This window comes from Strigops habroptila, chromosome 12 (genome assembly GCF_004027225.2).
Source record: "Strigops habroptila isolate Jane chromosome 12, bStrHab1.2.pri, whole genome shotgun sequence".
Taxonomy (NCBI): Eukaryota; Metazoa; Chordata; class Aves; order Psittaciformes; family Psittacidae; genus Strigops; species Strigops habroptila.
The window spans coordinates 524,203-551,247 of NC_044288.2; the positions used below are offsets into that span (position 1 = coordinate 524,203).

Genomic DNA, 27,045 nt, shown 5'->3' on the forward strand with positions numbered 1-27,045 from the left:
CCCTTGGCGTTGCTGCTGCTCCCCATCCAAGCCCCTTCCCAGGACCGGTGGCTGCAGGCAGGTGTAGCAAACCGCAGGTAAGGGTGAGCGCAATGCTTACAAGCCACCAGAGAACCCCCTGTGTGCTCTGTGTGTTTGTGTGTGGAAGAAGGGAGGAAAAGGCCTTGTTTGGGGAAGTGAAATCAATGGTGATTGTTGGAAAAGCAGCAGCAAGGAGATGGTCTCTGAGAAGGGATTGTTCCTGCTGCCTTCTGGCTCTCTTGGAGAGTGTTGTGTTCAAATGGATGCCTAAAGTTGCTTTTTCTGGTCACAAAACTGAGGTTTTCTCCTCGAGATCCCATCCGCATGGAAGGACCAATGTGGTTTTGCCATTTGCTGTTGTTTTTGCCCATCCCTCATGTGCTGGGTCCATGCCCCTCATCCCCCCCCATCTTTGCTGCTCTGCTGCCCCTCTCCTCTGGCCAGGCTCTATCTCAGCACGTCCCAGGCTGTGTGTGTTCAAGCAGAGACAAAGGTGCCCAGGGACCCCAGGGGTGAGCCCATGGGTGCAGAGCGCAGGAGGGAGCTGGTGCCTGGAGCCAGCACTGCCCTGAGCCTTGCTCTGCAACCTGCGAAGCAGTCCTGCTACAGTCCTGCCAGGCTTGGCCTTAGCAGCAAGGCCCAGGTTGGGCTCCAGATGTTCCTCCTTGGTTGCCCCAGGATTATTTCAAATCCGCAGGGATTTAGCTGGGGTTTCTCCCACCCAGCAGTGAGGACACCCACCCCCTTGCTTGATTTCTCTGCTCCAGCATCAAGCAGCTCGGTGCCACGAGCCTCCTTTAAGTTATCCCCTATGGCTGTGAGCAGAGGCCTGGACCTGCTGCATGGGCTGGAGATGGGTACATTCAGGCTGGAAACAAAGCAGCTCTTCAAGGGTGAGGTGGATGTGGACGTTCCATCCCATGGGAACACACATCTCCCGATGGTGAGCACTCTGCTTGTGTTGCCCTTGGCTGCGGTAGAGCCAAGCCCCGGTGTTCCCAGTCCCTTCCCAGCACTGGAGCCCCAGAGCCACCTCAGTGAGGGTTTGGTGGGGCGGAGGGGTGGGAGGGAAGGGACCTGCCCCTGGCTGCTGCCTTAGCTCATGGGAACAGAATGTGTCCTGCCAGTGGAGCCCAAAATATCCCTGCTCCTGGTGCCAGCGCTGCTGCCTTGTGTAACCCACCCCATGTCACCAGGTCCTGCTGTGGGACTGGCACTGTCATGGGGCTGTGCAGTGGCAGGGTGCTGAGCACTGCTTTCACAGCCAGGTTTTACCCAGCCATGCAGCTCTGCACCCTGCCAGCACCCAGTTACACACTGCGGTGGGCACCTTTGGGTCCCTGGAGTGCCAGGAGCCTCCATGAGCCCCTCCAAACCCAGCTCCATCCCTGCAGGCCCAAAGGGAACGCTTGGCAGGGGAAGGGTGGATCAGCACTCAGCCCTCTGCTCCCCTGCAGCAGGGAACAAGCTGTTTGCTTTGGGTGGAAGAGGGACAATGTGGCTGTCACCAGGAAGCTGACACACTGTCCTTGATGGGGACACATGGGGCTTATCCCGGGGGAATAGCAGGCTCTGGGCATCAACCTCGCCCGGGCTATGGCGTGCCATCTGCACCCCCACCTCTGCACCAGTCGGGGGACCAAGCAACCCGATGGGTGCCCATCTCCTGCCCGTTGCAATGGAGCGGATTGAATCAACTCCGCAGCACCTCAGACCTCTCGTCCTTGGCCTCGCATCACATTTAATCCCGAGCGGCCCTTCCCAGCCCCGGACCGGGGCATCTTTCCAGGGGACCGGCTCGGGGCTGGTGGAGCCGGGGCTGGTTGCTCCCCGCTGCTCCCGACCTTTCCCGGCTGCTCCGACTTCCCCGGACCGGCAGCGCCACTCGCTGGGCAGCGGCAGCAGCGCTGCGAACCTGCCCTGCATCCCGCTGCATCCCTGCCCTGCATCCTGCTGCATCCCGCTGCATCCCTGCCCTGCATCCTGCTGCATCCCTGCCCTGCATCTCTGCTGCCATCCTGCCCTGCATCCTGCCCTGCATCCTGCTGCCATCCTGCCCTGCATCCCTGCTGCCATCCTGCCCTGCATCCTGCTGCATCCCCGCCCTGCATCCCGCTGCATCCCTGCCCTGCATCCTGCTGCATCCCTGCCCTGCATCTCTGCTGCCATCCTGCCCTGCATCCTGCCCTGCATCCTGCCCTGCATCCTGCTGCCATCCTGCCCTGCATCCCTGCTGCCATCCTGCCCTGCATCCCTGCTGCCATCCTGCCCTGCATCCCGCTGCATCCCTGCCCTGCATCCTGCTGCATCCCTGCCCTGCATCTCTGCTGCCATCCTGCCCTGCATCCTGCCCTGCATCCTGCTGCCATCCTGCTCTGCATCCTGCTGCATCCCTGCCCTGCATCCCTGCCCTGCATCCCTGCCCTGCATCCTGCTACTATCCTGCCCTGCATCCCTGCCCTGCATCCCTGCCCTGCATCCCTGCCCTGCATCCTGCCCTGCATCCCTGCCCTGCATCCCTGCTGCCATCCTGCCCTGCATCCTGCTGCATCCCTGCCCTGCATCCTGTTGCCATCCTGCCCTGCATTTCTGCTGCATCCCTGCTGCATCCCTGCCCTGCATCCCTGCTGCAAACCTTCTGCATCTCCACTGCAAACCTGCCCCATTGCAAACCTTCCCTGCTGTGAACCATCCACATATCCCTACTGCAATCATTCCATATCCCTGCTCTGAATCACCCCCATATTCCTGCTGCACACCAGGATGGAGCTGGGGCACGACCCCTGTTCCTCACTGCAGTGCCCCCCAGCTCCCCATCACCCCCACCCCAAACCCCACAGCACCCCTCACCCCAAATCCTCACCCCCACCACCCCATCCCGCACCCCACAGCTCCGCTCACCCCCAAACCCCCACCCTCACCCCCCATCACCCCCAATTCACATCGCCCGGACCCTCGCTCTGCGGATAGGGGGCGTGGTCTACGCCAGAAGGCGTGGCCTACCGCAAATGGGGCGTGTTCTGATGCGAGGGGGCGTGGTCTGCCACAAGGGGGCGTGTCCCGCCGCTGTGGGACTACAGCTCCCATGGTGCCCTGCGCGCCCTTTCCTCGCGGCTTCCGGCGGGCCCGGCCCGGGAGCGGAGCAGGAGCCGGGGCCGCGGGCGGCAGGTGAGGCCCGGGGAGCCCCGCGGGGTCCCGCCCGGTCCCTGTGCCCGGCGGCGGGGGGCACCGGGGCCTGCGAGGGGCCGCGGGGTGTGCGTGGGGCTGCACGGGGACCAAGGGTCGCTTCGGGCCGTGCTCGGGGCAGCCGGGGCTGGGGGTGTTCCCCTGCCGCCGGTCGCTGCGCCTCCAGCAGCTCAAAGTCCCGCTCTGAGCCCGAGCGGGCCCCAGAGCCTGCCCCGGCAGCGCGCAAGGACGGGGCTTGGAGCAACCTGCTCCAGTGGAAGGTGTCCCTGCCCGTGGCAGGGGTTGGAGCTGGAGCAGCTTTAAGGTCCCTCCAACCCAAACCGTGCTGTGAGTCTGCGGGGCTTGTGTGGCTACAGCTAACCCCTGTGTTTCCATCTGTGCTGCTCTCACCTTCCCTTAAGCTCTTTCTGAGGCAGCCCCTTTGGTATTTCTTTGTTTGATGTGTCTTGGTGTCGACTGAAACTGGAGCCGTCCCCGCTGTGCTTTCTGCTGTAATCGTGTTTGCGGGCTGATGAATTATTGACCGCTTCGCCTTGCGTCGGGCTGTGTTTGTGCAGGTGGAGGTAGGGGAGGGCTTAAAGCCCTCTCTGGGACAAAAGTGAGCGATGGGAGAAGGTGAGGGAAGGTTGGGATGGGATCTTTGGAAGGAATTCTTCCCTGTGAGGGTGGTGGGACACTGGAATGGGTTGAACGGAGAAGCTGTGGCTGCCCCATCCCTGGCAGTGTTCAAGGCCAGGTTGGACACAGGGGCTTGGAGCAACCTGCTCTAGTGGAAGGTGTCCCTGCCCGTGGCAGGGGGTTGGAGCTGGAGGAGCTTTAAGATCCCTTCCAACCCAAACGCTTCCATGATTCTATGAAGCTGAAATGAAGTAAGAAGTTCCTCTTCTCAAGCATTAGGATGTTCAAATGTTGCTCCCACGAGTCTGGAAAGAAAAGGGGGAACACTTGTGATTGCTCCTCTTCTGTATAAAGAAACCTTGAATTGTATAAGAGTGAGTTTGAAACTTGAAGCTTGCCTTTGAAAAATAGGATCATCAGCGAGTCCTGGGCAGAACCAGCTTTGCTTGCATTGGAAGGGGAAGGATGAGGTTCCCTGTGGCCCATTCTCGGTGGGTAAGGGATTGCTTCAGCTCAATTAGCTTCATGTGCTAATTGTAGAAGTTGCATGGGAGTGCAATGCAGTTCCTCTGCCTGCTCTGATCTCGGTATAAATGCCTGTTGCTCTTCAAACATAGGTTTAAGTGCATCCAAATTACTTTGAAGAGTAGCCCTACAATTGTAACTTTAGATAGTTTAAATTCCTGTTCACATGAGGGTGCAATAAAGCAGGAAAAGAGCCAAAATGAGGCCACTTGCAAGGGAATCTGTTTGGCACATTGTTATGCCAGTTGAAGTTAATACTGTGGATGGTGCTGGGGACAAACCCCTTTTCCCATTGGGAGTAACTGTGCTGATGTGTCCTAAATTTGTGTGGTTTCAAGTGTGTCAGCTTCTACTTTCAGAGGGCTTTGTTGTCAGATAATAGGTGGTTTTCTAAGGAACGTTTCCTTTCTGGAGTACCAAGGAATAGGTTGTATGGGAGGCACACAGCATCAAGTCCTGGAAGATGGGGTGTGGGAATCCTGTTGGAAGTACAGGGCAGTGCAGAGAAGCTGCCACAAAACAAGGGGAATGTGATTGCATCCTTGTTTTCATGGCGCTGGATCCATAAGCTGTGATTATACAGCCTTCTCCTTCACTCAATCACTGGTTAATTTGATTTCCAGTTTAATTTGATGACAGTTTTGAGCGCCAAATCACTTGTATTTAAACAAATGGCTTCTATTTTGACCAAATTTCATTGTGTTTGGCATGTGGTGGGGAATTAGATGGATTAAAAATCGCTGACGCTGCACTTCCTGCAGGTCTGTTAGTTGGTGATGAATATTCAGCTACGAGCTACACAAAACCTGTGGCTGGCAGGGAGTGTGAGGCGGGGGGAAGCTGCACTGGGGTTTGCCACTGCTCTGAGTGATGCACAAAGCAAGCTGCAGACACTCTTGGGGTCATCTGGGTGACCTCCGAACGGAATGGGGTGCCAGGGATGGGGCAGCCACAGCTTCTGTGGGCACCCTGTGCCAGTGTCCCACCACCCTCACAGGGAAGAGTATTTTGTTTAGTTGTGATTTTCTCCGTACAGATGCTGTGTGTGGGGTTCGTGGCTGAGAATATTGGAGGTTATTTTCCTGGTGGGTTTGGAGCCCATGGCGAACGGATGGATGTGTGACTGCAGCAGTCGGGCTTTGTGTCAAGGGGGAAGAAAGCCCTTTCAGAGATCTATTTTTAGCATTTAATTAGGAGCTCTTGCTGACTTGCTGATAACTATTTCCAGTTCTTCTCTGTGCAGTGGGATCATGCATTAGGGAATGCACCAGCCAGTGTCATACCCTTCACTGGCTCTGGAGCAGGGCTTTAACTCCTTCCAGACCCTGAGCCCAAATCCAAGGACGGACTCCAGGTGAGGAGTTGGCGTGTAGACATACAGAACATTGTGAATCTTCAGCTGAGGGTCTCAAAGTGCTTTCAAGTGGTGACTGTCCATGAGTTTTCACTGCCCCAGAGGACTTTTTGTATATCATAAGGAACTGTGGTGTGGAGGTTGGTGTGAGTTGTTGATGGCTGGGTCACAGGCTTGGGGTCATAGGTAGAAACTAAAGGGGGCTGACAAGAAACCTGGAGGGGGGCTTTGTACGAGGGTCTGTAGGGACAGGACAAGGGGAATGGCTTTAACCTGCCAGAGGGGAGATTGAGATGGGATCTTATGAAGAAGTTCTTCCCTGTGAGGGTGGTGGGACACTGGAATGGGTTGAATGGAGACGGTTTGGGTGAACCATCCCTGGCAGTGTTCAAGGCCAGGTTGGACACAGGGGCTTGGAGCAACCTGCTCTAGTGGAAGGTGTCCCTGCCCGTGGCAGGGGGTTGGAACTGGAGGAGCTTTAAGGTCCCGTCCAACCCAAACCATTCCATGAGTCTGTGACGTGATGAAATCAGGGAATTTTCGAGATGAATGTAGTAAGCAGCCTTCTGAGGTGTTTTGACCATACTGGAGGGGGTGCAGCCCAGCTCACCAGCGTTAGGCATGCAGAAACCTGTGTTGGCTTGGAAAATCGAATGAAGGAGTGCTACGAGACTGCTGGATCTCCAGGATCCATTTGAACCTAGTGATTACATTCATCAGTGCTATTTCTCATCTGCTTTTAGCTGCAAAATGAAGTCTTCAATCTGACTTGTAATGACTGGGTTCTCTCTACCTATCAACTAGACTGAGTACAGAGGACTGAAGCAAGCTTGGGTGGACAGAAGGCCTAATTTAGCCCCCAGCTGTGTTGCTGCTGTGCTGTTTGATGTCAGACAAGTCACTTTTTCCCTGTAGCTGTTTCATCCTCCTGTCTCTCTTATGTCTCTCTTACGTGTGCTTAGTAAGGGTGTAGTCATACTCGTGTTTGTAGCTAGAGGCATGTATTAATGCAACTCAGCCTTAAGGGCCATAATTAGCAGCCAGGTTATACTGGTCTGGGTCCCATCATACTACATGTTGTACGGTGCATAGATGGGGCCTTTAGTAAGTAGAATATGAATAACAGGAGGAAGCGTTTGCCTGAGTAGCAAGTATGTGTTGGGTATTGCTGCTGTGGTCTGGTTGAATCAGCAGTGTTCAACTATTATTACCATTTCTAACTAGTAAATTTGTGGATAATCTCTTCTTTTGGATGATTTCTTCTGATTGGAGAGTATTAGTCTCTGGGGAATGAAACCTCTTTGAAATCCACTTGTTCAGACCCTAAGCTGGGGAGCTGCTGGCTGAGCCCTGCCATCTTCCTCCAGCTTTTCCATGGATTGGAAATGCAGTGCAGAGAGAGACAGCTCCTCCAGAGGTATTTGGCCTTTGGTTTCAGGTGCTTTTTATCCACTGGTGTCAAAATGGATTAGGAAACTATTCGCTCTGTTGCTGTACTGAGTGTGTGCAGCCTTGAGCACTGCCAGACCCCCCCCAAACAAGCCCCAAAACCAAACAGCCCCAAAGGTAAGAAAGAGGAAATGTTGGTGGCAACTACCAAGTGTCTTGAAGCTGCTTGGCTGCATGATGCTGTGGGTTTGGGATTTGGGGGGGCTCTCTTGGCCATGTCAGCCTGCCTGCTAGTGCTGGCTGCTTGCGCCATGGCCAAGGCATTCCTTTGTTTCAGGTGGCTGATTCATGGCCGTGGGGATTTAATCATGGTTTCTATAGCAGTGAACTCTTTAACAAGGGGGTGGAGTTCCCTTTCAGTTCATTGCAGGGGTTTGGTGATTGTTAAGGCCAATTCATGAGTGTGTTCTGCTGCTCAGAGTCATTCTGAGAGGGGACTGATGTTGTTTTCCTCTAAGTTTTATTAATTGGTGTGAGCATCTCTTTAGGTTTGTGCCGCGCTGTGTGCCTGCACCCCTAAGGAAATGCAAAGAGGAGGAGTCCTTCTGTTGGTGTAAGATGTTTAGTTCACTAACTTTTGCCTGTCACTTCGTGTAGTAGAACTTCCTGATCATACACGGGCAGGTGAGGGTGAGTCCTCTTGTGCTCTCCACAAAGCGCTCCCTCAGGGTTTGACATTATCTGTTAGCTCAGAAGTTACTGGGACACTTTGCAGTGTAGTCCTCTCTTAGGGGAAGCTCAAATCCTTGGGTATTGCCAAGGTGGCTTTGCTGCAGGAAGCTGTTTGGGCCTTTGCTCTTAATGCCAGTAGCAAGGGGATTGATAATCAAGATAATGTGGTGGATAGTGCTGCTTTCTGCATTTCATAGACTCATGGAATGGTTTGGGTTGGAAGGGACCTTAAAGCTCCTCCAGCTCCAACCCCCTGCCATGGGCAGGGGCACCTTCCACTAGAGCAGGTTGCTCCAAGCCCCTGTGTCCAACCTGGCCTTGAACACTGCCAGGGATGGGGCAGCCACAGCTTCTCTGTTCAACCCATTCCAGTGTCCCCCCACCCTCACGGGGAAGGCTGGTGTGTGTCAGCACTGCTCAGCTCTGGGCGGGAGGGTTAGTGTCTCACCCTATATGGTGATAAGCTGCTGTGTTATTGTAGGTGTCCCTTGCAGCTGGAGATCAAGGCAGCTTCGCTTGTTAAACAGAGGCTTTGCAGGTAAAGTGGAAGTCCTGGTTTATTTGCCTGTTCTGTTACAGCATTGGAGGCAGAAACAGTTTGGTCCTGCACAGCAATTGTTCTGCAAGGTGAGACAGCGCTGTTTTGACAGTCAGGAGCAAAATGTGTGATTCATGAGTGGTGAGTCTTTGGGTTGGGATAAGTGAACCTTTTGTAAAGGATATTAGGATTTGTCTTCAAAGAAATCAGAGCTGAAAGTGAACAGAAACGGTTCCTGAGTGGTGCTGGTGGGATGGGGTTTGTGGTTAGAGTTCCAGTACGCTGGAGGGGACTGGAAGAACTGGTGCTTAGGCAATGGGAGCTGGGGGTGCGGAGAAGAAGGAGGGTTCTGTGTGGCTGCTGTGTCACTCAGCACCTTCTCGAGGGGCCACAGAGCTCTGGCATAGCTTCGGGTCTGCTGGTGAATGATTAACCACAGTAGGAATCCAGCCCTGTCAGCAGCTGGTGTTTGGAATGGAGGTGTGCTGCAGATGGCCGGATCTGCTAAACAGCATGGACAGACCACAGGTAGGGGAGAAGGGAAGGAGATTTTGGCCTCTGGTGCTTGTGGTACTTGGTGTGCATTGCAAAGCACCATGAGAACAGCCTCTCGCACTGTGTCTTGACGAAAGCAGCAGCATGTATCTGTTGCAATAGTGGGCACGCACTCCTCTGCCTAGTGCAGCCCTGTTCCTGCTGAGAATCCAGGTCCAGCCTAAATGCCTGCAGACTCATAGAATCCCAGACAGATTTGGGTTGGAAGGGACCTTAAAGCTCATCCAGTTCCAGCCCCCTGCCACGGGCAGGGACACCTTCCACCAGAGCAGGTTGCTCCAAGCCCCTGTGTCCAACCTGGCCTTGAACACTGCCAGGGATGGAGCAGCCACAGCTTCTCTGGGCACCCTGTGCCAGCGCCTCAGCACCCTCACAGGGAAGAGCTTCTTCCTTATATCCAACCTGAACTTCCCCTGTTTCAGTTTAAACCCATCACCCCTTGTCCTATCAGTGCAGTCCCTGATGAAGGTCCTTCTCCAGCATCCTTGTAGCCCCCTTCAGACACTGGAAGCTGCTCTGAGGTCTCCACGCAGCTTCTCTTCTCCAGGCTGAACAGCCCCAGTGTTCTCAGCCTGACTCCATACAGGAGGTGCTCCAGCCCCTGATCATCCTCGTGGCCTCCTCTGGACTTGCTCCAGCAGCTCCATGTCCTTTTTATGCTGAGGACACCAGCACTGCACACAGTGTTCCAAATAAACTGGAGTAGACTCAAGGGGCAGGTCCTGCAGGCGTGAGCAGGGCAGAAGTTAGTCTCCCATTTCAGCATTTCATTGCCTGCTCTCTGAACTTATCACTTTCGTCTGCAAAGGGGTTATACTTCCTTCCTGTAGCATAGCACTGAGTGGGAGGAGGACATGCAAGAAAGTGGAAATATCTACTTGTCTGTGGTGCATTTTAAATTGTCACAGTTGCTATCTGGAGCAAGGTAATAGATCATGAAGATGCAGGATGTGATCTGAAACATAGTCTTCAGGAGTCAGCGAGAGCACATGTGTGTTCTAGCAAGTTGAGTTGGCCTGATGTGAGTTGGAGCTGGGTTTGTGGCTTCAGGAGTGCTGATGCATGTCAGGCTTTGTGTCTGCAGTACAAAGGCGCTGCTGGCCCTGGAGCTCTCTCTGCCTGTTGTGTCCATCTGTCTGCACTGGCTGAGGGAGAGCTGAAGTTTGGAAATGCTTTTAATTCTAGAGAGGGGAGCAGGTGGCTTTTCCATTGCATGGCTTTACAATGAATTGCTTATCCCAGTGCAGGCTGGGGTAGGGTTTTGTTGTTCCAAGAAAGCAGGGAGGAATGAGGAGCAGAAAGGGTGGAACTGGTTGAACTGGAATTCCCAGGTCATACCTGGCCTTGGGTTATGAACAGCAAGGTCCTGCTCATTTCAAAACCTGGGGCTGGCAAATCCGGGTGCAGTGGGATCTGTTGGTGTTTGCTCCTAAGTATATCGGAGGAGTTTCAGCATAGTTTTGTAGCAGAGATCTCAAATCAGCTTCTAAATAGGAGTAAGCAATCCTGTTTTGTCGTAATATTAGCTGCTTTGAGAGTATCTAACATAGATACTCATGGCGTGGTGGTCCATCGGGCTCAAAGAGCATGGAAAGAGAAGGATGGCCCCTTCCTTTTGGTGTTTGCTATGGGAAAAGGAATAGAGGAGTGGGCTGGGAAGCCTGTGGTCAGATCGTGGTGCTGGGAAGCCTGACTTGATGCCTTCCTAACCCGGTCTAATCCCTTGTCTGTGACAGCAAACTGTGAGCCCCTGTTTTGGCTTGCAGCTGTGTCAACACCTAAAGCTGCTATCACCGATGAAAAGAGGTCCTGTGTGTTCAGTCCTTCCCTTAACACTCAAACAACTGTTTGTGGGCCTCGTGACAAACACACTGAGGAACTGCACTGGATTCAAACCAGCTGTTTGCTGTACCAGGCTGGTTTGGACTGGGGTCAGCTGCTCCGGGAGATTCCCGATGCCAGCAGAGCTGCTCCACAGGCTTTCCTTGCCTTCTGCTCGGAGGGGTTTTGGGGTTCAAGTGCAGTTGCTCTGGTGTGTGTTTGGTGGTCGTACCTGGGTGCCCTCACTTGGTGCTTACCACTGAATTGCTCCCTCCAAGAAGCTTTGTTGTTCCTCCAGTTCAAACTAACCCCAAAGAGCTGATGCTGCAGGCTTGGAAGAGCTGTGCTGAGCTCTATAGGCTTAGGATGGTTTGTTATTGGGGAGCTTTTATGTTAATTGTTGTGGGCAGCCTGTTCTTTCCTTTTCCTCACACAGATAAATGCTTTCTCCTGACAAAAAGCTGCTTTTATCCCAAATACACTACTGTTTTTGCAAGGCATCAAGGGAATTGAGGTGCTTTGGTTCTTTATGGTGTGCTCCTTTTGCTGCAAATACACGTATGGGACATAGAGACCCCATTAGTTTGTGCTATGGTGAAAGGTACTCAAAGCTTGGCTCTGCAGGCAGATTGTCATACCCAGACCTAACCCGAGACTGGAAGGAAGTCTTAGTGATGGGGCTAAAGAAATCGGTTGTATCAAAACACTGCTTTCTGTGGACACATCTTTGTGAATTGAAGTGTTCCTCCAATGAGTTCATTTAGGGCATCTCCATTTCTAGGCAAACCCCAAAGCTGGCTGACAAATCCCCTTTGTGGCCCTCAAATGAATTATATCTTCTCCAGACTAAACCCCCCAGGTCCCTCAGCCGTTCCTCATCACACTTGTGCTCCAGGCCCTGCACCAGCTCCATTGCCCTTCTCCGGCCCCGCTGCAGCCCCTCAATGTCTCTCTTGCAGTGAGGGGCCCAGAACTGACACAGGATTCGAGGTGCGGCCTCACCAGTGCCCAGTGCAGGGGGACAGTCACTGCCCTGGCCCTGCTGCCACACTGGTGCTGAGCCAGGCCAGGATGCTGGTGGCTTCTTGGCTGCCTGGGCACAAGCTGCTCATGTTCAGCTCCGTCATTCAGCACCCGCAGGTCCCTTTCTGCTGAGCACCTTCCCAGCCAGATGCATGCAGCGTGTCTGCTGATGTGAGCTCAGTTGCAGTGCTGGTGCTGGAGATGACTGTCAGCAGTGGTGAGGTGGCGAGGTTTGTCCCTCAGAAGGACGTGCTGTGCTGGGGGAGGCTGCAGAGTGCCTTCAACCGTGGGGCTTTCTGCGGCCACATCTAGCAGGATTAAGCGTTGTGCAGTCTCTCTGTAGCAAACAGCATCTCCTTGGAAGCATGGGTGCTTAGAAAGCAAGCTTCCTAACTCCTAGGGCTTACTCAGAGGTAGGAAGAGTAAGAGGTTTACCTGCTGCATTTCCAGACATACCATAGCAAACACTACCTTGTTCTGTGCTTTTTGGGGTTTTTTTTAATAAAATAAAAATATAACAGGTGACTTTTTCCACTTTGAAATTTATTTAACTCAAAATTGAACGCATCCTTAGGATTTCTGTTTAGCAGAAAGGCTTTTTTAGTAAACTGTATACACAATCTGAAATCCCTTGTAACGCCTAAATAAAAATGATTCACAATGTATTTACAAGAAACGATACCAAAAACCCAACAACAAAAAAACCCCACAAACCAAACAAAAAACCCCAACCAAACCAAACAAAACCAAAGGGCAAGCAAACAAATACAATAAAGTTTTACAAAATCCAGAAAAAACCCCTCACAAACAAACTACCACATTGCAGCCTCCAACTGAAGAAGGAAAAAACCCAATTGTATAAATAATGAAACAAATAAAAAAATAACCCCCAGAAAACAAAATTGTGACATCTGCAAAAAACTTTTAAGTGTTGTTTTGGAAGTCTTAGAAGCGTCGCAGAGCACTTGTTTAATTTGTCTGGGTTTAGGTCCTGCTAGTGTTAACATTTTTCTTCTTAGTATGCCTTTTCCGTATTACATTTTGTAAGTTAATCACATTCTCCTTCCATTCCACTCCTTTTCATCTGTTTTGTTGCTCTGGTGTAGTCCAGTCCATTCCATTCCCAGAAACCTTCTGGTTTAAGATTTGCTGGGAGTGCTAGTACAGGTGAAGGGAACGGGGGTCCTTTTGGAACCGTTCCTCATGCTGGCGCCTATCAAAAGCTCTTGTTTGCTGAGCAAACCAGCAGTTTCTGGCTTCTTGAGAGCTGTGCTTAGGAGCGCGTGTGGGGTCATGGAGCGTGTTAACGAACCTGCCCTGATGTCCAAGGACGCAGCAGTTGAATGGAACATAAAGGCTGAACCTGGCGTGCAAGACAGGTCACCACAAAGCCATAGCTGAGAGTTCAAGTGGCTCATTTCTAAAGGATTTTCCCTTATTGTATTTGAATTCCCTTCTGGAGCTCCTCACAGGCTCTTTCTCATATTAGCCTTCTCCTGTATCACCTTGTGAGGCGGACGTAGACCAGAGAGCTTATGGTTCTTCCACCCCACCTGAGGGCATTTCCTCAGCTAGCAGCTTCTGGGCTTTGCAAGTACGTTTGAGGCACTGGTTGCTTTCTCCTTCCACATGTGTGTCTTTCCACATTCAGCTTGTTCAGCCTGGAGAAGAGAAGGCTCCTTAAGGGGAGACCTTATAGCAGTCTTCCAAAACCTAAAGGGGGGCTACAAGAAAGCTGAAGAGGGGCTTTTTATAACAGCAAGTAGGGACAGGACAAGGGGGAATGGCTTTAACCTGCCAGAGGGGAGATTGAGATGAGCTCTGAGGCAGAAGCTCTTCCCTGTGAGGGTGCTGAGGCGTTGGCACAGGGTGCCCAGAGAAGCTGTGGCTGCCCCATCCCTGGCAGTGTTCAAGGCCAGGTTGGACACAGGGGCTTGGAGCAACCTGCTCTAGTGGAAGGTGTCCCTGCCCGTGGCCGGGGTTGGAGCTGGATGAGCTTTAAGGTCCCTTCCAACCCAAACCAGGCTGTGAAATTCAATCTTAGTCAGAAGTAATTAGAAATGACTGTAGTGAGACTGTGAAGGAAGAAATAAAGCTCTGACTGAATGGCACCGTGTTTAGTTTAGCAAAATGGGAATCAAAAGATGGGATTTAAGGCTCCTGTAGATGCAATGATGTGATTCCAGGGTGTCCATTCAGAAGGAGATTTGATTTTCAATAGCTGAGCTGTGTCCAGTTAATGATTGTTGACTTGAAGTGGGTAAAGACACCTACACAGTCCAGGTTTCCTGTATCTGACATTTTTCCAAGTGGGAACATTGTGTTGCCATTCAGGTGGAATTTGATTAGAAGTGCCTGTTTGATGTGCTCCAGTGTGCACTGGTGAACCGTGGGCTTTAATCAGATTGCATGCACCCTGTGGTCTTTTTATCCCAGGAAGCATGACATTGGAGAAGGAACATTGGAGGTGCCTTGGGAAGGACCCATGTGGCACACTCAGCTCCTGCCTCAACTGCTGCCGGCTTCTGCAAGGTTCAAGGGGAGCTTTCAATAATCATCTTAGTGCTTTGATAGTGCCCGAGCTCATTCTTCTTTAAAAGAGGCAAAGAGAAGACCCACTTTGCAACCCCCGTTTGCAGTGCCTGGGGCAGAGTGGCCCCGTTTTGGTGTGGAAATGGTGGTTGCAACTGAAATCGGGTCGATGGAGTCATAATTACAGGGCATCACCGCAGCATGTGTGCGGGCGCTGTGCTTGCACCGAAAGTGTGATTGGAAACCACAAACAAAGGTGAAGGTGGTTTGTAATTCACCCCAGAAGCCAAAGGTAAATAAATCACCCTGTGATTATGTGCTTTTTGGGTGCGGGTTGGTGCAACGCAGGCAGATGATACATAATGCAGCCCACAGTCCTCCACTGCACTGCTCAATGGTGGGTTGAGGATGGAAGATGATGTTGCTGATCACAGAATCCCAGCCTGGTTTGGGTTAGAAGAGACCTTAAAGCTCCTCCAGTTCCACCCCCTGCCACGGGCAGGGACACCTTCCACTAGAGCAGCTTGCTCCAAGCCCCTGTGTCCAACCTGATACATCCAACCAACTCATCCTACACTTCATGGCAAATATAACTCCATATGTCCAGTTGGGCGCAAGTTGGCAGTTGCATTGATTGCTCTCGTGAGTCTGCTTGCTTTGCTTTGCAGGGTTGGATCTTAGCTTCACACAAGCTGTCCTATGCACTTTCTTCACCCTGGAGTCACTCGTTTCTCATTGTACCCCATGGTTCTGTGTGGATAGAGTTGGTTAGAGGTGTGGTACAAGAACAGCCTCTTGCACGAGCAGGTACGTACTGATCACAAAGGAGTTTTAGTTTCTGGCAAGCCCCATTGTACTGAAATCAGTTGAGCAGAAAGACACGATGGAAAGGTGCCAGTTCCAGGGTTGAACCAAGCGTGGTGCTGCTGGGGCTGGGATTTCGTTGCTTTCGGAAGAGAGACCTTCTGCAGCCCTGTGTTTTCTCCCTTAAAAAAAGCTGAGATTAGTGGTTTGGAATAAGCTGGAAAAGCAAAGGAATAAGCTGGAAAAGATCTGGGTGAAAATGAATCCATTTATTGATGGTCTGCGATGGGGATGGTTTATCCAGTCAGGCTGACTTCTGGGTTTGAATCTTAGATGCTCAATGTTTAATGGGTTGTGTGTTAGTTTATAGCCTTTAAGCAGTGGCACAGGGTGCCCAGAGAAGCTGTGGCTGCCCCATCCCTGGCAGTGTTCAAGGCCAGGTTGGACACAGGGGCTTGGGGCAATCTGGTCTAATGGTAGTTGGGGATGCTCTGGTGCCTCGAGCAGCAGGAATGGTATTCCTCATACGGGACTTCCATAGTCTGTAATTCAGTGTGTCATCTCATGATGTTTGGAAAGAGGTAGAAATAGAAAGTACAGCTTCTATTTGGGGCAAATGAGCTCTGCGCTTCAAATACTCATTGTTTTTTGCTTGTAGTATGCTGAGGCAGGTGCTGGTGAAGCTGCTTCCTTTTGTTAAGTCCCACTATGTAAAAATGAGGTGGGGACTGAGGTAACTGGGATCCTCTGTGGAAGCAGTTCTACAAATCCATCAGTTCTTTTCCTCCTCTTCTTTTGCTGTGCCCAGAATTACATTTTTCAGTATCGAAATGTATTGAGGGTTTGTATGTGTTGATAGATTAAGGCTGTGTTTTGGTCTTGTGGCCCTCTAGAACATCTTTAATACCCTGCTTTTAATTATATCAAGCTTGGGCTTCTGGCTGTTCTGAGTTACTTTTAGTTCTCATCTCTGACCACTCTGTTGTGTTATTCTGTGTTGGAATTAGATCTTCCTCTAGTAAAGAGATTCCTGCAATAGAACTGGTCTGCAGTGGTGGTGGTGAGGTTTGGGTGGTGTGGTTCAAGCGTTGAGGTGGTGAGTTTCTTGCTAAGCCAAGCTGAAATCTTGTCTGTTATGACCTGCACTGCTGAATGTTTGGCAGAGAGCTACTGAAATGGAGTTTTGAGAGGATGGGGTACTAAATCCCAGCTGCATGCAGACATGTGGTAACCTGCAGGGGATGAGTAGATCTCTCAAGCCTTCTAGGGAAGAACTTCCACACCTACTCAACACCAGAGGTTAATCTAAAGCTTTACAGTCGAGCTGTCAGTCAGGAGTCCAGAGGGTGAGCAGTGTCTTCTTCCTGGTGGCTTTGGGCTTCCAGCTTTTGGAGGTTGATCAAGGAATAGCCCTTTGAACGCTCTTACTCCTGTTTCAGCTTCCATGGTAACAAGAGCATCTGTCCTCTGCACAAATCAGCCCTTCTGCTTTCAGGATGATAATTTGGGTGGAGGCAAGCCCTTCAGCTGCTTCAAGGACAAGGAGCAGGGAAGCTGCTTTGCTCTATTCATCCAGGTTTTTCCCCTGTGGGCATCCGCACCTCCAGATCGGTTGATCAGCTGCCAAAAGAGCTGGAGGCGAGCTCTGAGTGTTTACTGATAGCTAAATAGAACCAGCATTTGTCACTGGGAGCTGGCTTAAAGTCGTGCTGTGTTCAGCTCCGTGCCATGCTTCCCTAGTGCAAGGTGTCCCTGCCCTTCAGGTGTCCAGGAGGATTTATAAGGTTTACTTTGTGTAAGGGATGAAAAAAGCCCCTCACCGACCACATCTTGCAGCCAGGGAGGATGCAGCTCCCTTCCCTTCCCCATTCCTCTCTGGGAATGTTATATTACTGTGCCACCCACAGGCAGCTTCCACACTGCTGAAGATTTGCAGTTTGCATGGGGAGCCACTTCCCAAACCTTAAATCTGTGACAAAAAGCTGCTGGTTTCATTTGCTGTAATGGCTGCTGTATTTAGGGTTCTCAAGTCTAGTTATTCTAATAGTCTATATAAATTAGGTTTCTAGTTGTTATACTGTGTTCTGGTTTTCCCAGTGTTTCCCACTTCTTCCACAAAACCCTTTCCATGTGCTGTGTTCCTTCTTTCCAACAAGTGAAGCAATGCAGTGTTCCAGTTGGAAGTGTTGGGATCCTTCTGAGGAGAGAGGAACTGCAGGGCTGCTAATTATTGGTGTTTCTCATTCCTTCACATGATGCCAGATTAGGCTGTGAGAATAAATCTGTGTCATTCCATCAAGGGGGAATCTTGTGATTTACCTGCAGGCTGCACAGGAGCCGACCTCTCCATTGCTCTGTGGTTGGTGTGGAATAAGCTGGGTCAGGAAAGGAGGGGCAATCAGGAAGGTTTTGCTGTGAGTCCAGCCCTTCAGAAACATTGGCAGCTGGGTTTGATGCCCTGAGAAGAGTCCTTCTAATGGCTTGGTTCAGCCATTCCAGGGAAGTCTGGCCATCCAGGGATGAAGGGTTAGAACCTACTGGATAAAGTGTGTGGTAAGAGCAGGCTGCTCAGTGCCTTGCCTGTCTCCCAACCTTATTGTTGTTGTCCACGTCTTGTTATAATGGTGAGCTCTTGTGGGCAGCGTTTTAGTCCCTCTTTAGGCTCATGCATCATCTGGTCCATGAGGGACCAGCTTAGAATTTGTTCTTTCTAGGTGCTGCTGGTAAGATGCTTTTTAAACAGCTGTAAAGCGCAGGACTGAACTAACATAATGAATTTTAATATTATATTTGCTTATTGACTATTATAGCACTGTATTAGGTCAAAATAAAATATCTTGTAGGAGGTTGTCAGGGGAGCTTGGTTTCATTTCATGGCTACATCACTTCAGCACTGGGTAATGGTCTGTGTTAATGCAGGACCTTGTTCCCCAGGCTATTGGGTGTTCATTAACACTTCCCTTTCCCTCTCCAGCTGATGGGTGTAGCTCAGGACTGTTAGAAGAACATGCTTTCCCTCCCCTACATGCTTTCTAGTTCCAAGACAGCCTCCGATTTTGTGTCTTACTACAGTAGGAGCCCTGTAGTAGCTGCCCAGCTGCTGTGGTGTCCCTCTCTGGAATGGTGATTTAGAGCTGAGCCAGCATGGAAACTGCTTTCCATGCCTAAGGCAAATCTGTGAGCAGACACTGCAGAGCAGCAATGTGCTGCTTCTGCTTGGGGGAGTTGTCAGTTTTCTAGTTTAATTGGGGAAAAACAACCAACATTGGCTTGGTTTTTAGTTGGACTTGTGGAACCAGCCCTTAGTCTTTTCAGGGAAGCTCTTCAGTGTTACTGGAGGAGATGAGCAGTCCTAGATCAGAAATGCCTGTGAGCTTCACTGTGAAGGAGGCTGAAACCCTCTACCCTGCTCTGGGGAGACCCCCCCCCCCCGCAGTCCTGCACCAGCTCTGGGGCAACAACACAAGAGGGACGTGGAGCTGTTGGAGCAAGTCCATGGAGCTGCTGCGAGGGCTGGAGCAGCTCTGCTCTGGAGCCAGGCTGAGAGAGCTGGGCTGGGCCAGCCTGGAGAAGAGAAGGCTCCTTAAGGGGAGACCTTAGAGCAGCTCCAGTGCCTAAAGGGGCTCCAGGAAACCTGGAGAGGGGCTTTGGACAAGGGCTTGTAGGGACAGGACAAGGGGAATGGCTTTAACCTGCCAGAGGGGAGATTGAGATGAGCTCTGAGGCAGAAGCTCTTCCCTGTGAGGGTGCTGAGGCGCTGGCACAGGGTGCCCAGAGAAGCTGTGGCTGCCCCATCCCTGGCAGTGTTCAAGGCCAGGTTGGACACAGGGGCTTGGAGCAACCTGCTCTAGTGGAAGGTGTCCCTGTGCGTGGCAGGGGGTTGGAGCTGGATGAGCTTTAAGGTCCCTTCCAACCCAAACCAGGCTGGGGTTCTATGAAAGCATAAGGTGCAAGAGGTCCAGGTAACGGTTGCTGAAAATGAGACCATGAGGAAGTGGGAAAGCTCATTGCTGAACTCTGTGTCCAAGGCTGGAAAAACCAGGAGCACCTTTGTGGTGACAGTGTTTGGAGCTGGGGCTGTCGAGGTCCCATCCTTCCCCACCATGTGCCCCTCTGAAAGTGCTTAGTTTGCATCTGGCTCAGCTTTGGCTGCTCCTGGAGCGGCCATATCCATGCTGGTGTGAGGAAGGGGTGGGAAGAGGTGGGCTTGGGTCTGTCTGTGTGCACCCTCAGGAGGATGCAGTGGAGCTGACAGAACTGGGATAGATGAAATTCCCTGCTTCAGCCACGAGCGTGTGAGGACTGAAGAACAGGGTAGAAACCAATGTAGGAACACAAGAGCATGGCTGCGAAGCCCTTGCTTTCTATTGTGTGTGGATTAGCTGCCTAGCTGGAAGAAAGCCATCACCTTGCTGCTGAGAGTTCAGAGGCAGGGCAATGGAACCAGAATATATTCTTAGATGGGTACAAAGAGCTGGGGAAAGAAAAAGCTGAGTGTTTGAACTAAGAAAGCAGACAAAGGCCGGGCTCTGCTGGCTGGGATGCTGGGCAGCAGTGAGGGGCAGGCAGCAGGGATGCAGAGCGGGTATCCCGGAGCGCTGAAACAGGCAGGTGAAACAGGGGAATGAGGAATTTCACCCACTGTCAGGCCCAGGAAATGTGGGAGCACTTTGGAGACATGAATATTCAGAGGAGCTGTAGCATGTGTCATGCTAAAGGAAATTCAAGATCCGAGCTGGTCCCGGTTAATCCTGGCAGCAGGAAAATGCCTGTTTCTTAGCCCAAACAGAGACGTGTCCTCCTGCGTTGGCATCCTCGTGGCAATGCAGTGGGAGCTCTGACTTTGCTCCTTCTCGCTCTAGCCTGCCATCACTTGATTTCCTTCTACTGGGCCTTTTATGCTCATTCTATTAATAATCAGCTGCTTGTGGAGTTAGTGCCTTGCCCAGAAGGATCCCTCCTGGTACAGACTGAGGTGCTTCCAGCCGTGCTGTCAGGCGATGACAGATGTCCTTGATGCCTACAGTGAGTGTCCAGCAGTGACAGGCTGTGCCAGGATTAGTATTCCAGGCACAAACGTGCCCCTTGTAATATGCAAAGCTCAGTGCAGCCTGTGCAGGAATGCCCTTGAAAGGCAAATGAAACTGATCTCCCTGATGGCTCTGGGCTAGTAGGAGGGTTGCTGTCATCTGTGCTGAGGTTCAAGTAGGTTTTGAGGTGTCTGCTTTTGTTTCTTTGCTGCTTTCCCTTCCCAGAAGGGCTTCCTGAAGGGGCAGGCAGGGGAACCTTACCTGCAAATGCCCTGTACAGGAGAGTTCCCACTGACTCTGGGGGTTTGGGGTTGTGTGAAAATGCTGACTTGATAATCATAGAACCCCAGCCTGGTTTGGGTTGGAAGGGACCTTAAAGCTCCTCCAGCTCCAACCCCCTGCCACAGGCAGGGACACCTTCCACTAGAGCAGGTTGCTCCAAGCCCCTGTGTCCAACCTGGCCTTGGACACTGCCAGGGATGGGGCAGCCACAGCTTCTCCATTCAACCCATTCCAGTGTCCCACCACCCTCACAGGGAAGAATTCCTTCCTAAGATCCCATCTCAATCTCCCCTCTGGCAGGTTAAAGCCATTCCCCTTGTCCTGTCCCTACAGGCCCTTGTCCAAAGCCCCTCTCCAGGTTTCCTGGAGCCCCTTTAGGCACTGGAGCTGCTCTAAGGTCTCCCCTTAAGGAGCCTTCTCTTCTCCAGGCTGACCCAGCCCAGTTCTGGTTGATACCTGTAAAATCATTATGGCTCTTGTGCCTTCCGTGGGAAGCATTCATTCTAGTTTCTGCAGATGGTGTCACATAGGCATGTTACATGTATGTACCGAACCATACATCCAAAATGCACATGAAAGTAGCTGTGTTTTAATGGTGTTAATGGATTAAGCTGGAGGAATCCCGAGATGTTTCCCAAGTAACCTTGTGGTAATCAGCCTCTGAAATGAAGATCATCTCATGCTCTTGGGCGGCTGACTTGCTGCCCAGAAGGCTGCCCAGATTGTGCTTCTCTAAATGCTGTCATTGCCAGTGATGTTCTGAGAGTTTAATGGCTTTATTGAGGTGTTCTCCCCATCTAAGAATATTACTGCAATGGTATTCTAGCTCCAACAGTGAGAAGTAGCTGTGGAGCATGGTTGTCTGATCAAAAGAAGTGTTTTGCCCACACAGTTCAGCAAAGCAAAGCTTAAAAGCCCTGCTGTTGATAGATCATTCAGGTGCACTTGCAGTGGTGGTGTATTGGGGTTATCTCCTCTGAGACCTCAGCCCTATGATGCTCTGATGCTGGGCAAGCTGAGCACATGCTGTCAAGTCAGCCCGTTATCAGATGGAGATGATGCATCTGATGGGATGGTGCATTACAGCCACCAGGCTGCACACTGCTGCTGGGAGCGAAGGTGGTGAGCTGACCTAGGCTTAGTGGTGAAGGGTTAGGCTGAAATGGGCTGGGGATAAAAGCTGGCTTTGACTTCTCAGCACTGGAAACAAGCTGATTTTGTAGCTCTTTCCCAGTCACCCCATGCTGTGCCTGTTGACATTTCCTATTGTGGTTGTCTTAGTTGGAACTTCAAGCTCTTCAGGACAGAAGCTCCCTCTTTCTAAAATGCTGAGCATGTTTTGACTGTGCTACAGCATCTATCAGCATCCAGATAGCTCCTGATTTCCCCAAACTTAGTTCCTCTTGCACGTCTTTGGAGGAAAGCTGGCTTTGCTGCTCAAATCCTGCTTCCTCCTTGCCCTTTCCCCCTCCAGCACATTCAGAACTCTCTTGATGATGTGTGACATCTCAAACACTTCCCGTGCACGTGCTCCTCTGCCTTTGCTAGATAAGCAGTAGCTGTTCCCTTTTCCAGCAGGCACGTGCCTCCTTGAAGACGCAGACCTGGAATGTTTTCCCTGAGAACAAATGTTTGATACTTTGGAATTATTACACCTTAATCTTGTTTCTCTTTCCAAGATGGCACGTGTGTGATTAGAGGCTGGTGGTGTCTTCAAAGAGGAGTGAACATGCACTCTCTTAATTCCTGGTTTGCTGGGGCAGGCTTCTGCCACACGCTGGTTGTGTGTAGGCTGAGCAGAGCTGTTAGAGAAGTGAAACTTAAAACTGAGCTTTGGTCACCCCTGGAATTGTAATTTCTGTCTCTGTTTTGTTTCCTGTTGTTGTAGGAATTGCTTGGAAAGCTAGTGTGCAAGAAGGATGGAAGAGAGCACTGGTGAGTACACTCTTGGCTGTCTTACCACAGGTTGTGGACCTGGTTTTTTCCTCCTTGGTTAAGCATCATAAAGATCCTTATTATTTTAAACTTCATGTCTTCAAAGGGGGAAGGTGATTAGAAAACGAGCTGCTTTAACAGCTGCATCAGTTGCACCTGTACTGCACTAATGGCATGGAGCACCCTGATTAAAGCTGTGTTATAGATCTGGAAGATCTCTTTTGATACCTCCCATCTGTGAAACCTGCAATACAAATCTATTGTCTAGCCCAAGCTCTTGAAAACAAACAGCGTCCCTTTCTTAGTAGGTAAGAGGCTAGAATCATAGAATGGTTAGGGTTGGAAAGGACCTTAAGATCATGTAATTCCAACCCCCTTGCCACGGGCAGGGCCGAAGCATTGAGCTGGTGTGCAGTTTGAACAAAGCACGTGGCAAGCCATAAAGAAGGACCAGCTCATGGTGGCTCCTCCCTTCTCTTTCTGTATTTATTCCCTCAGGCTCCTCTGTCTTGCAGAAGATCCAGGCTTTTTTTATTAAGCAAAATTTGGCTTTAAAGCTCTTGCTTTAGACAGTGTGTGCTACTTGCCCTGAAGCAAACTCATCGCTCTTAGCTTTAACTGATGTAAGGATATGGGTGCAACTAAAACTGGGAGATTTTTTTTGCTTAGAGATTGCCTTGAATAGCTTTTCCATCCATTTGCCTAAAATGGCTGTGGAAGACATGAGCTAAATGGCCATTTTTCCCTCCTCATTGAGATGGGATGTGCCTGAAAGCTCTTGCTGCATCCATTGAGCATCTGGACCTTGCATCTTGTGGACCATGATGTTGCAAATGGTGACTTCGAGCTTGTAGTGAAGTGCAACTCTGACCAGAAATATTATGCCTAGATTATTCCTGTGCAGCTGGGCGATGCCAGCCTTAAAACTTGGGAATTGATGTACTTGTCAGCATCGTGGTGGATGTGCCAGGCCTGTCTGCTGAAGGCCAGTGTTTGACTTCATACAAAGCTGGTCTGTTGGTTGGAATAGCTGCAAGCCAAGAGGACATGCATAAAACCATGTCATGCTTATCATCCTGGTGGCAAGAATTGCTGCTGTGCCCTATAATTGTTAGCCTTTAAGGTGCACATTTAACTTGTGATTGCTTTCCCTTATGATTTGCTCGTGGCAAACTAATCTCAGATGATGGCTTTGGAAGGGTGGAGTGAGCGTGGCGCTGGCAGCTGATGTTGGAGCAATGGCTTCGGAGGTGGCAGCTCCCTGCTCAACCCCAGGACAAAGCACAGAGAGCAGCAGGGCGAGTTTTCCCATCTCTCCAGCCTGCATTAATGGGATGGCTTTGAGCAACACTGGGAGCTCCGCTTATTCACCAGGACTCAGCCTCTGCAGGGACTGCCAGCAGCCAGCTGTGTTCATCTCCCAAAGCTTTTTGTCCCTTTTTATGTGCAGTTGAACTCTCTTTGTCGGGTGGATCAGATGTTGGGTAGATGAGATGTTGGGTTGGAGCCTGTTGAGGTTACTGAGAGCTTTGACTCCTCATCTGAGCAGTGCTGGTGACCTGGGATGTGAAAGGCCTTTATGTTCTGTTTGCATTTTGCCAACTTTCCTTTGGAGCAAATTCAGTTTGGATGGATGGAGTATCTGCACTTGATCTTTGCATGCACGAGACACCCCACACAACCGGTTGTGAAGCTTTTACGTGTTGCCTCCTTAGTGCTGGGAGCCAAGAGCCCCGTATTAAATAAGCAGATTGGTCTTTTATTATTCTTTCCTTAATCACTTTGCTTTTAAGGGCGCTCACTCTCCAAGTGCTGCTAAGCTCAGGACTCCTGGCTTGTTCCCGGCACTGAGCCTGGAGATGAGGTAAGGTGGAGCTGCGTGCAGGAGCCAAGCTAGACTCAATGCCCTTTGTTCCCTCTAAGCCTGGTGCTTTTTCGATCTATTACTGTTCCTTAACTGGTTATATATTAACTGCATTCCCACTGCTGCATGGCTAGCTCTTGTTTGAACTGCATTGGCACGTGTTCAGAGCTGGTGTGCTTCGGCTGGCCGCTGGGGACCACACAGTGAAGCAGAAATCCTCTTTAGCTGTCAGGCTTCACTAGCCATGGCTGGGTGGGGGAGCCCTCCTTGGCTGCCTGCCCTGGCTAATTAAACCCCAAATTTGCTGTTGTCTTCATATCTGAATTCCTGCTCGGCTGTGAAGGCGAGTGGAAGCAGGGTCTCCAGTGCATTGCAGAGCTTGTCTATACACGGTTATTGTAGAGCAGGTATGCAACTGCAGCTTTGCTTTCCAACCCTACCCTGGCTTGTTTTTCAAGTGTAGAGAAGAGTATAAAGACATTTCTTGCAAGCCCTGAGCTTATGTTGCCACACAGCAGCTTTCTGCGGTAATTTGGATGTTCACGTGTTGTGCAGCATCAGATCCCTTAGTTCTTCACCCTAATGCTGGACTTAAGCAAAACCAACTGAAGATAGGCTGTGGCTGGTTTTGGCTTAGCAAATGCATAACCTGCTCAAGCTGCAGTAACTGGGGAAGCTCGTCAGCCTGAGCCCTCAGCTACCGACTCGTGCAGTGAGACCGGCTGGAGATGGAAGAAGGTTTGAAGTGGTGGGAACATGCGAGGTTCTGTGTAGGAGCTGCGAGGTGGCAGCGATGGATTGTGCCTCAGTGTGAAGCCAGGCACAGCCCTGCACAGTCTGAGCTGCCCCCAAATCATCAGCTGAGGGAGGTGGGAGGACAGAGGTTAGGGAAGGGAATGAATGAAATCTAAATATACACACGTTGCCAGGCCGAGCTTCCCTGCTTTCCAAGGTCCCACCTACACAAGTGATCTGTGGAAGGGAAATGGCACTGGAATACCTTTCCCCCCTCTTCACATCCTTCCTGTGGGGTGGGTGAAGGATCACACTCTATTTTTGGAGCTTATTTCTGTTGTTCCATCTACTGCCCAGACACCCTCCCAAAGACCACTCGCTTATCTTAGCATGATACAAGCTAGATTTAGACCTTCTTCTTATCTTTATCTAGAGTTTCATCTGCCTGTAAGTCACTGAGATCTTCAAAAGCAACATATTGAAGAAGTGGGAGCTTTGTTCTTGGCAGGGCAAGTCTTACCTTGTGCCTCTGCTTCCTTGAAAGCTCTGCCATGGTGTTGGCTTGCCCTAACGTGGAACCAGGCCTGCAGTTTGCTTGCCCAGTGATGTTTGAGCCCATCATTCATGAACAGCTCTGGAGGAAGCTTTTCTTCATGGAATCCCAGACTGGGTTGGCAGGGACCTTAAAGCTCCTCCAGCTCCAACCCCTGCCACGGGCAGGGACACCTTCCACTAGAGCAGGTTGCTCCAAACCCCTGTGTCCAACCTGGCCTTGAACACTGCCAGGGATGGGGCAGCCACAGCTTCTCTGGGCACCCCGTGCCAGCGCCTCAGCACCCTCACAGGGAAGAGCTTCTCCACATGCTTCCTCTGTAGCTATGGGGATATGAACCTTTTAGTAGCTTCTGTCTCAATCTCTGTGTGACAACCATGAAGTATTTTGGGAATTCACTGAAGTAGCCTTTGCACACCCCAGATCTGCTTTTTTTGAATAGCACTTGAAGTACTAAGCTTATGGATGCTTTAAGAATCTTTCACACTTATTTCTTTATTCAAGGCTGACTTTCATCCCTTTTCTCTCCTGCTGTGCTACTTTTTTACCCAATTCTTTTCCTCCTAAAAATAGGAAATTCTCTTCAAGTCCTTAACCTTTGTGCAAACAAAGAAGTCATTTGTTTTAGCATCTAGGCTGACTTCTGTGCCTCAAAAGGAAACCAACATGAGATGAATCTGCTGCATTTGGAGACTTAAGACTCCAAATATAGTCTGAGTAGAGGACAGGGCTTAGAAATGTGAGTACTTGCTTCTATACTACTAGCTCAGTTACTTGGTCCCAGTAGGATGCATGGCTGGCTACCCCATCCCCATTTTTATCCCTAAAAATAAGAGCAGTACCTTCACAGGTTCAAAACCCTTCTGGAAATGAGGGCACGATCATGTCATGTGCATAGGGAATGGGATTTTGAGATCACTTCTGGACCAAAGCATGTCTGTAGGAGCAATCCCTGTCAGTGTACATCCATTGCTGCTGACTTCCCAGCAGTCCTGCAGTCAAAAAAGAAGCTTGAGATCAAAAAGAGCTATCAAGCTGTTCCAGGGTTAGATTGTCTTAGCAGGTTCTAGCATTGCTGCTTATTAAAAGACCAATGCTCAGAAGGGAGATGGATGCAATGGTAAAGGTGAAGTGACCATGGCCTGTCCCAAAGACACTTTAATTACTGCCTTCCATCAGCCTGATGCCTTGAGATCTGAAAACAACACTTGGAAGTGGCTGCAAGGATGTGAAATGCTTTCCTTGTAGGTTGTTAATGTGAACCTAAGGAGAGAGACCATGACTTCTCATCTTGTGCCTCTGGAGTGGATCAGACACTGGTGGCAGAGACACGGACTCTGCAAGGACTGGAGCTGCTTGTATGGGAAGGAGGTTTCCACCTTCACCTCCCTCTGATCTGGTGGTGACAGCCACAGGGTGTCAGGGTTGAGGAGGAAATATGTGCCAGCCTCTGATTCAGAGGTTCTTCAACTTGCTGCTGGTGCTTGGGGCTGGCTGGCTGGGTGGGAATCCCCTCCTGATGACTAAGTTTTAACTGGAAATCAGCAG

The 27,045-nt window shown here is 50.8% G+C and overlaps 1 protein-coding gene across 4 annotated transcripts in view; it reads left to right on the forward strand.

The window, feature by feature from the left end:
• The first annotated feature begins 3,120 nt into the window (after nt 1–3,120).
• Nucleotides 3,121–27,045, forward strand: part of PHACTR4 (phosphatase and actin regulator 4) — a 57,277-nt gene continuing 33,352 nt past the window's right edge. For 2 of the 4 annotated variants that reach the window (XM_030504269.1, XM_030504272.1), the window contains exons 1-2: nt 3,121–3,189; nt 22,299–22,345. In XM_030504269.1, coding sequence (XP_030360129.1) covers nt 22,330–22,345 — 16 coding nt within the window. In that variant the 5' untranslated portion in view covers nt 3,121–3,189; nt 22,299–22,329. Of the gene's footprint in view, nt 3,190–8,311; nt 8,364–14,962; nt 15,102–22,298; nt 22,346–27,045 lie in introns of those variants that run through there. The other 2 variants (XM_030504271.1, XM_030504273.1) reach the window with 2 other exon arrangements.